This window comes from Penaeus vannamei, chromosome 24 (genome assembly GCF_042767895.1).
Source record: "Penaeus vannamei isolate JL-2024 chromosome 24, ASM4276789v1, whole genome shotgun sequence".
Classification (NCBI taxonomy): Eukaryota; Metazoa; Arthropoda; class Malacostraca; order Decapoda; family Penaeidae; genus Penaeus; species Penaeus vannamei.
The window spans coordinates 6,103,394-6,113,393 of record NC_091572.1 but is presented as its reverse complement, the minus strand read 5'-3'; the positions used below and the strand labels follow the sequence as shown (position 1 = coordinate 6,113,393).

The 10,000-nt window shown below is 35.9% G+C and overlaps 1 protein-coding gene across 5 annotated transcripts in view; it reads right to left on the bottom strand.

Annotated features, from left to right (window-relative positions):
* emb (exportin-1 emb) overlaps window positions 1-10,000 on the bottom strand; it is a 51,661-nt gene that overhangs the window by 1,972 nt on the left and 39,689 nt on the right. For all 5 annotated transcript variants that reach the window (XM_070138299.1, XM_070138298.1, XM_070138296.1 and 2 more), the window contains 10 exons: window positions 9,706-9,909; window positions 8,804-9,077; window positions 7,992-8,155; window positions 6,541-6,675; window positions 6,293-6,397; window positions 5,925-6,164; window positions 5,429-5,623; window positions 4,997-5,249; window positions 4,351-4,619; window positions 1-2,226 (listed from right to left, as the gene is read on the bottom strand). The exon at window positions 1-2,226 is cut by the window's left edge and continues 1,972 nt beyond it. In XM_070138299.1, coding sequence (XP_069994400.1) covers window positions 2,080-2,226; window positions 4,351-4,619; window positions 4,997-5,249; window positions 5,429-5,623; window positions 5,925-6,164; window positions 6,293-6,397; window positions 6,541-6,675; window positions 7,992-8,155; window positions 8,804-9,077; window positions 9,706-9,909 — 1,986 coding nt within the window. In that variant the 3' untranslated portion in view covers window positions 1-2,079. The remainder of the gene's footprint in view (window positions 2,227-4,350; window positions 4,620-4,996; window positions 5,250-5,428; window positions 5,624-5,924; window positions 6,165-6,292; window positions 6,398-6,540; window positions 6,676-7,991; window positions 8,156-8,803; window positions 9,078-9,705; window positions 9,910-10,000) is intronic.

Sequence of the window (10,000 nt, the reverse complement as noted above, 5' to 3'; positions counted from 1 at the left end):
AATAAGTGATAACTAATACTGTACACTGTTAATGCCATGTTGTGGAATAATAATGAAATGGTGTACCAAATTCTTGTACAGGGGTTATACCACGTGACCACCTCCATCCATATACACATCCATACCAAACATGCATTCTCTCTACCCAATCACTGGTGTCACTATCAAAAATGCTTTCTTCCCTATGCAACCGACATGCATCAGAAACATATGTATCTTCTTTTTTTCCGAGACATTCCCGTTGACGTGAAAACAAGATGAAATGAAGGCAAGAGAAAGGAGGGAAACAGAAAGAAAAAGAGAAATTCTGATTGGCATTTTACTACGGCAACATTCCCCCAAGAAACTTCTCTTATTCTGTTTGCCATTTTGAAATCTTACGTAAGACATCACTTGCATAACACCCATGACAAAAAATTATACATTCTTTTAAAACTACAAACATTACACACATTCATAAAATGTAGACTTTGGTCACACAGGAGCTGCTTCAAACAATCATGAGAACTTAAAAAAAAAATTAAATAAATATTAATGTCTCATTGCTGCAACTCCTTCAAACCTTAAGATCAATTCATACATTTAGAAGCATACCATGTTTCTAGCCACAGTAATAATACAGCAGCAGACAGAACAAAGATTTAGAAAGTTCCTGCAAGTTTCTTTTAAGGATGTTTTTTTCATACCTCGTAACACTTTGTTTTCAAATCGCCTTCAAAACAAGAGACAAGACAATGGTTCTCAGGAGTCTAGAGGCCAAATTGTACTTCAAAATAATGGAATTCTAACCCTAGACTATCTTAACAAAGCAAAGATCTGAAGTCTCCCATTGCGATGAATCCCTCATGAATAAACGAATGATGACAATATGCCAAAAAACAAAAACAAAAGAGAAATGTTCTCTCACAACCAAATGATAAAACAGCAGATAGTGCAATCCAAAAACTATAAATCAAGAATAATAGTAAGGAGTTCTTGAAATCAACACAAAGCTAGAAACAGTAGTAGCAAGTCTGTTAGGGCCCTAAGTGGATCATCTTTTAGTAATGCCTATCAAATATACATCTTTTGATCATTTTCATAAACACTTAGTTAATTTGTATCTTCCTCCACAGTTTTGTTACATTATCTCATTAAGACAAAGTTAAAAAGAAAAGTTCTGTTATTAGAATAAATCATCATTCTCTGAAAGACTCCTTGCCTTGTCTTTTACTTTTAACAAATAGTACTATTTTTACTGTGCATCATACAGACTTATAACAATTTAACATACAGGGTAGTTTGTGCTTACAGAGGGATGATTATGAGGGGATCAATGCATGCACAAGCAAAAGCAAAGGCATTATTTTATTACAACATGATGACAGAACAGATATTGTCTCTCTAATCCTTTCTGCCTAAAAGATGTAACAGAAGGCATTTTCTGCTATCATGCTACTTCATAATGGAACAAAATACTGTAGAGTACTTGCATAGTTCCATCTGTTGTTAAAAATGTAAGTGAAGAGAGCATTTCTCTTTTAAACCATGACTGTCAGGAACTTTTTGCCTGTATTATGGGACCCAATGCTGTAAACATTGAAAAAAAAAAGAATAAAAAAAACACTATCACTCACACCATATGCTCTTCTGTTACCAAATACAATGCCATTTTCTGCAAAAAGTAGAAGTCAACCATCAGACAACCACACAATACAAATGAACTCATCTTCAATAAATATTTTCCAGGAGGGTTTGGAAAAAAAATATTCCAGTATGGAACAGCTCGTATGTTCACTAGAAACAAAGTTAGGATAGCTTGCTTATTATGAATATGATCATAAATTCACAGCTTTGCCCAGACTATTACTTAATTTGCTACAATCTGAAAAATTTCATGTAGTTGCTGCAGTTAACTCTCATCTGGATAACACACTTCAGAAAAAGTGTGAAAATCTCCAGACATATAATAATATATTACCTTCGGACATTTATGAGATGGAAACGACAGTACAGCGAAGTCAACTTTATGAAGTCTCACATAGTCGCTTGATATATATATGGACAGTGATGATTGCGAGCTGTCTCTTACTGTGGTTTTTAATCTTGCATCTCCTCAGGGATCTCATGGGGATTCAAGATGCCAGGCACATTCATTTGCACACGGCGCTTCTCCTCTTGCGCTTGCCGTAGAGCTGCTTCTCTCTCCTCCAGGTAGAGGTCACTGTCATCATCACCGGTTACCTCCTGCAAAGTGAAATGAAACTTTAGTAACATGCATATCCTGGCTAGGATTTTATATTGTAACAGCAGCAGCACAATCTCTACAAATAGTCATTTTAACCCATTCACACCGGGTACATTTTGTAGCCAAAAATAAAACATTCCAAAATCGGCGGGCGGAGCTTCCCAAGAGTCTGTCCGCCCGCTGGCCGCGGCCCGCAGCTGCGTTGGAGCACAGCCCCGATACAGTGTCACACTGGCGGGACGCCCAGCATTGTTTATTTTTTTTCGGGTGTCTCATATATAGGACCCCCGTCGCAAGTGGGTTAACAGGATATAAAAAAATATCCAATAATTCATATTGGACATCATGTATATATATATAAAAAAAAGAAAAAAAAAGAAAAAAGAGAGAGATAAATAATAATAAACATTGTATAAAAATGATTTCTTGCTACACAATGGATTAAAATACACTTTACATATAACTCCAACACTTCCATGTCCAAGCACTGAAAAGCAGAGAGATGCTTTAGTGTACTTTATCCTCTAAGATCGGCAAATTGCCTTTTTGAAGGACTGTGGTCTTTCATTATAGCCAAGAAAAGGCTTCACACTTCAGTTAAGCTTTACTATGGAAAAGTGGGAATTTTTCCTCTCTGAGAATGTGTTATAACTCTTAATACAATGCCAACAGGATAATGTTGCGTTCACTTTAGTATTTTGATAACACACTAGAGAAGGTACATTTTCAAGCCAAAAAAATTATTCTCTGGCTGGCTTAAAAATTGGCATGTGGGCGAGTCCGGGAACCTGCCTGCGTGCTGCCCACCACGGGCAACAAAATCAGAGCACGAACTCTAATCCGGCGTTGCATCGCGGGACACCCAAAATGCTGACTTTTTCGGGTGTCTCATGTGGGACACCCGTCGTAAGTGGGTTAAATGTTTCTACATATAGGTGCCTCTGCTAGAAACAATTACTAAATTAAACACAAAGTGGGTATGGCATGTATACACATGCCATTACTGGTGACAAGTGGTTAATCAAAGAGAAAAGAGAAAAAAAGGAGGAGGAGGAGAAGGAGAAGAAGGAGTAGGAGGAGGAGAAGAAGGAGTAGGAGTAGGAGTAGGAGGCGGAGAATAAGTAGAAGTAGAAGAAGGAGAAGGAGAAGGAGAAGGAGGAGAAAAAAGAAGAAAAAGGAAGGAGAAGAAGAAAAAAGGATAAGAAAAAGAAGAAGTAAAAGAAAGATAAGAAAAAGAAGTAAAAGAAGGATAAGAAAAAGAAGAAAAAGAAGAGGGAAAAGAAGAAAAAGAAGGAGAAGGAGAAGAAAAAGAAGGAGAAGGAGAAGAAGGAGAAGGAAAAGAAGGAGAAGAAAAAGAAGGAGAAGAAAAAGAAGGAGAAGAAAAAGAAGAAGAAACAGAAGGAGAAGAAAAAGGAGGAGAAAAAGAAGGAGAAGGAAAAGATGGAGAAGAAAAAGATGGAGAAGAAAAAGAAGGCGAAGAAAAAGAAGTAAAAGAAGGCGAAGAAAAAGAAGTAAAAGAAGGCGAAGAAAAAGAAGTAAAAGAAGGCGAAGAAAAAGAAGTAAAAGAAGAAGGAGAAGGAGAAGAAGGAGAAGAAGGAGAAGAAGAAAAAGAAGAAGGAGAAGGAAAAAGAAGAAGGAGAAGGAGAAGAAGAAAAAGAAGAAGGAGAAGGAGGAGAAGAAAAAGAACAAGGAGAAGGAGAAGAAAAAGGAGGAGAAGGAGAAGAAAAAGGAGGAGAAGGAGAAGGAAAAGAAGGAGAAGGAGAAGGAGAACGAAATGAAGGAGAAGAAAAAGAAGGAGAAGAAAAAGAAGGAGAAGGAGAAGGAGAAGAAGAAGAAAAAGGAGAAGGAGAAGGAAAAGAAGAGAGAAGGAAAAGAAGGAGAAGAAGGAAAAGAAGAAGGAGAAGGAGAAGGAAAAGGAAAAGGAGGAGGAGGAGGAGATGGAGAAGAAAAAGAAGAAGTAAAAGAAGGAGAAGAAAAAGAAGTAAATTGAGAAGAAAAAGAAGAAAAAGAAGGAGAAAAAGGTAAAGGAGAAGGAGGAAGAGGAGATGAAGATGATGATGAAGAAGGAGGAGGAGGAGAACAACAACTTTCTCACACTCACAATACAACAAGAAACAACTTACTCTGATCTGTACAAGGAAATCTCTCAGGTGCTCCTTAAAGGCAGGAACATCTTGATTCAGGTCATTCATCCCTTGCACTGTAATCTTGATTTGATTCTCTGTGAGGTGAGGGAACGCCGCCTTCAGGAGGTTGGCTACAAAGCCCTGCACGTATGTTACATTGTTGGTGCTGGGGGCTGTGGGGTTTGCTTGGTCCAAACTTATCGTGATGCGATTTTGTTCAACCAGGGTGAACATGTAGGCTAAGATTGATGCATGCATAGTGAGCCCTGAAAAGATAAAAAATAAATAAATAAAAACAACCAAATAATAAGTACTGTTGCTATATTCTGGGGTAACTGGTTATCCCTCAAAAGTAACTGGAACATTAATTTTGTCCTTAACTGCACACTGTGATGATGGACAGAAATCTAATTGTTTAGCACTTAGACAAAAATTATGCTAACAAAAATTTACAGAATAGTGTAAGATTCAACATGATCTGCAAAAATTAATATAATAGATTATAAACTACTTTGAACTTTCAGAATTATACCTCCATTATGAATAACACTAAAAAGCTATAAAAATTAAATATTCACTACAAAAACTCGTTAGATGAAGAACTATGGTATATCACTAATACCATATATTTTTACCAACTTACCAGCTGTGTGAGAAGAATCTGTGACAACTGAGAAAATATGCTGCAAAATATCTGTATAGTAAGTCTGGTAGAAACTGCTTGCTGCCCGTTCGTGAGTTGAAATGTTCTGCAGCAGCTGGTAAAGAATTTGTAAGCCTGTGTCGGCAACATTTCTCATTGTGTGTTTGAATGCCCATATTATGGAGTCCAATACTAGTTTGAACTGTGCTGGGGGGATATTGAGGAGTGCAGTGAAGCAATGTGTATTCACCGCCTGAAAATATGAAAAAGATTTAATAGTACCTTTATTCTTAGTAGCAAGTGTACACTATTCTACCACTGTCTCAAAAAAAAATAAAAAATAAACAAATAAATAAATAAATAAATTGATAACAAGATAAAAAAGTAAATCAAAATAATACTGATTCTTAATCAAACAAGAAAATAACTTACCTGTAAGAGAAGGAAGAAGTTTGTTCTGTGCTCAGGGAATTCCTCAAAATCTTTGTTGATCATTGATAATGTACACTCGAAGACGGCATCAAAGATCTGAGGAACTTGGAGAGTGATGTGTGACTCTAATTTATTGACAATTGTAGCCATAGTTGACAAAACTTCAGGTTCTCGAGCAGATGGCACTCCCGTTCGCTGTAAAGATGTAAGAAAGATATAGTATGTACATCATAATAACTGCCCAACACAGCACATGCTATGTTTCCAAAATACCATAAAAATGATAAATGTAAGCCTACATATGCTTATCAAATTGAGGAAAATCATCAATCAATCAGAATGATGCAAATCTTACATATTCATTAACAATCACCAAATACATATATATAGTTTTGACAAACAGCAAACTAGTTGTACTTAAATGCAAGAATGCTTATGGACAACTGCCAAATCTCAAACATCCTCCCTACAAGATCTACTTGCCACCAATACAAACCTGGTAATCGAGAAGAACAGCTTCCAGCAGAGGGGGAATGAAGTTATCCAACACCAGTGTGTGATCCTCTGACCGGGACACCCAGCCAGATATAAGCTTTAAGGTCTCCTTCTTCACAACCCGCATGGATTTGATGAGGGGCTGTTTAGTGACCCCTTCCCCATTGAGGGCAATAGCTGCACTAATGTTTTCACTCATGACCTTGTACACATTCAGCATATCCAAATAGATTCTCCCAAGCTGGAACAAAAGCATCAGAAAACTGTTATTTTATCTGTTACAAGACAGCTAAAGAAGAACCATATTTAACAAATTTCATAAAAAGAAAGAAACTGCCTTAAATGCCTAATTCATTCTGCATTCCTTACCTGTGTCACAAATGGATGTCCCAGAGCTTTGCATGCTCTGACATTGGTCTTCAAAATGTTTGCCAACTGTTTAACAACATCTGAATCCTTCAAGATGTCCACATTCTGGGAAATAGAATAAAAATGTCCTTCATTACCTCCATAAAAACCAAGAAATACAAAATTATACCAAAAAGCAAACAATACTCCAAGATGTGATCTACATAGTAACTCTTCAGATTAGAGTCAAACCATAGCTTATCACTTACCCTAGATGCCTGATTTATGATTTCATCCCAGACTTGGTTTGGTAGCATCATATATTTCTCAATTAGGTGTTCTTGAACAACCTGGTCAGTTTGGGCACTTATCATGTAACCCACCGCTTCATAGAATGTGTGCACCTGTGCAAAAGAAAGAGGGAGGAATAAAACATCCACGCTTATGTTTCTTTTCATTTCATGACATTTAGTTAAGAAGAAATACTAATTACACTAAGCAAAAGTAAGATAAAAGATGAGAAGCAGTGTAATTATCCATGTTTAGAATGTTTGGCAACACTGACCATTGAGGTCTTGAAGAAATATTCAATGCAAACTTTAAAAGTAAAACTAAAATCATTTCACTGGCCACTTCAATCTGAGTGATGTGACCATCATGTGACCAAGGTGACGGAAAAGGCTCATGAGTGCACAAACCATTTGGAGCGTGACTGGACTAATTTAGTGTTTAGAAAGTGGCTTTTGCATTATTCCTACTGATAAATGAGTGTGGAATGTAATGTCTGTAAGCCAGGAGTCAAAGCCTTGGCTCCAGGAAGGACACCAATTCTATGCTCAGTATCATATTCCTGGCCACCATGAACAGTAGCACAGGTTGTATTACAGAAAATTGAATATCAAAAAAAAAAAATAAATAAATAAAAAATAATAATAATAATTATATACATCTATATATATATATATATATATATATATATATATATATATATATATATATGTATATATATATATATATATATATATATATATATATATATATATATATATGTATATATATATATGTATATATATATATGTATATATATATATGTATATATATATATGTATATATATATATGTATATATATATATATGTATATATATATGTATATATATATATGTATATATATATGTATATATATATATGTATATATATATATGTATATATATATATATGTATATATGTATATATATATATATGTATATATGTATATATATATATATATATATATATATATATATGACAAATAACAAAATGTTATATATTTTTTTTTATTGCACCGAGTTACTACATAGAGATATGATATGGACTCAGCAAGGAAAACAGTGTATTACCATACCATTAAAACCCAAATATGGACATTGGAAAATGGCAAAAAAGGTAAAAACGTTTATAAAAATTAACTGCAAAGCACAGGCACTGAGTTTTGTCACCACACACGAATAGTTTGTGCATGCTCGGCCTACATGCCGCACAACTGGCAGATCGGCCACTTAAGTAACCCAATGCCAGTACTCTCAGCATGTAATTGCCATGATGAGCCAGCTATGTTAACAAAATTAGTAAACTAAACTTACAAAGGCCATAGCTTTATTCACACCTTCTGCAGCCATTGGCATAATACTATCAAAAGCTAAAAATGCAACAACATTTGATTTAAAATTTCAACACAACTAACCTGCTGAGGCTGTAGGTCACAGATAATAGAATTAATGGAAGATAAGATTTCCTCAATGAATGGCATAGCTTCCCCAACTTGCATTTGCACAAACTGACGCCTGCATTTTTGTGCAATCTTGATAAAGGTATCACAAGCCATGTCTTGAACACCATCATGAGTTTCTGTTTAAAAGAAAAGAGCAACATGAATATTGTTTTGGTTCTCCTTGATCACAAGTTCTCACAGAAATCTAAAAGGTAAATTGCAGTCTTTATAATATTTTTAAATTAAAGAAATAATGAAGAAGAAAAGTACTAAATCTTTCCCCTTTAAGACCTAACATTCAAAATGAATGACATTAATGTGTCTTTGGAAATTTTGTGAAACTCAAGAATAACTAAATCAAATAATTATTTCTAATAAAATTATATAACACCAATGACAATCACTGTTATCATATACTCATTGCCTCTGGCTGACATGTTCATTATACAATGCCAAGAATGGCCATCTGACCGGGAACATGTACATGCCACTGATACTTGAGGCCAATCATTAAGGCCTTTCACTATGGTGGCCAGATGATTTAGCTGGAATTCTGGCCATAAAGTTTTGCTAAGTCCTCGGCACCAAAGCCACAACATGTGTACATATGGCACGCAAAACCCCTCCAGCCAGTTATGACATTTCTGTGCATACCAGAGTTTAGGTCTTTCAGCATTTTAGCCATTCCAGAGGCATATCTATCTGGTAAATTCAATACACCTTCTTTCAGTCCCTTGGTAGAGAGAGCAAAACAATAAAAACTACACAGCTCACAAGATACTCACCATGCATGAACTCAAAAAGTTTGTTGATGACAGTCTTGAGGAAGCGCCAATGTATGCGAAGGAATCTTGGGTACTGTCCCACAATGTACATGATATTTGAAGCAATGATGGCTTTGTTATCTTTGCCTCTCTTTTGCTCACAGAGACCCAAGAGATCTTTGATAACAATAACCAAGAATCGCTTTTCATCTTCTTCTGGCATAGCACCACTGATAGAGCCCACCGCCCAGCAGAGTGTGTTCAGGTTGCGCCACGACCACTCGCTGCCATTCACCTGAAACAAGAGTAAATGGAGGTTTTTAAGAAAGTCAGCAACCCACAACGGGATTTCCTTGTCACATAACAATCTGAGATCTTCCAAGCTATCTGTAAAAGCAAAAGCTGATATACCACATATCATCACATATGATATATAAGAACTTTTGTTGATAATATTTTCATCCATAATCAGGCCATGGTGACTACGGTATGGCTGTGAAGTGAATAAATAAATGTAACTGCATGTGCGTCAGTAGGAATATCCCTTTACATAACGCTGAAGCAGTGTAGTCTTAAGTATGCATCCAGGCAAGCTAGCACCACCTCTTCACTCTGGCAGCTTCACCATTTTACTGTCAAGATGGTAAACATTTAATTCTTTGTGAATATTCTGCAGTCATTCAGATTAACTAATTCACACAATATTCAACAAAAACGGCAATCTTTGAAAAATCGGGGACTGTCATTTAATAACAATCTGGAAATTATGTGAAGCAGCAATGGAATGGTTAGTAGTATTTGCCATGCTGTCTGCTTGATATCTGCAATCTACTTCAAACCATAAATTGCTGGTGACAATTACTGGTTTCACTATGAATACACTAGACATAAAACATGTAATAAAGCAAAGGAATTATCCTTACCTGGTTGCCTAGCTTTTCTGTCATAATACGTTCAGTATCCGCATAATCCAAATGTGTGAGATAAACTAGTGTTTCACGCATGTTCTTGTACATGTTGATGGAGTCAGTATCACGCATGAACTCTCTCACAACTTCACCCTGCTCATTTTCCACCACCAACACCTCTTCAGGCTTGGCCATTCGGCTGATCATCAGAGCTCTCACCTATAGAGTAAAATGCAATAGTTTATAAGGAGAAAAGAGAAAATTACAAAAGAGGATGCAAAGGAATAAGTAGGCATAGCACTGAATAAAT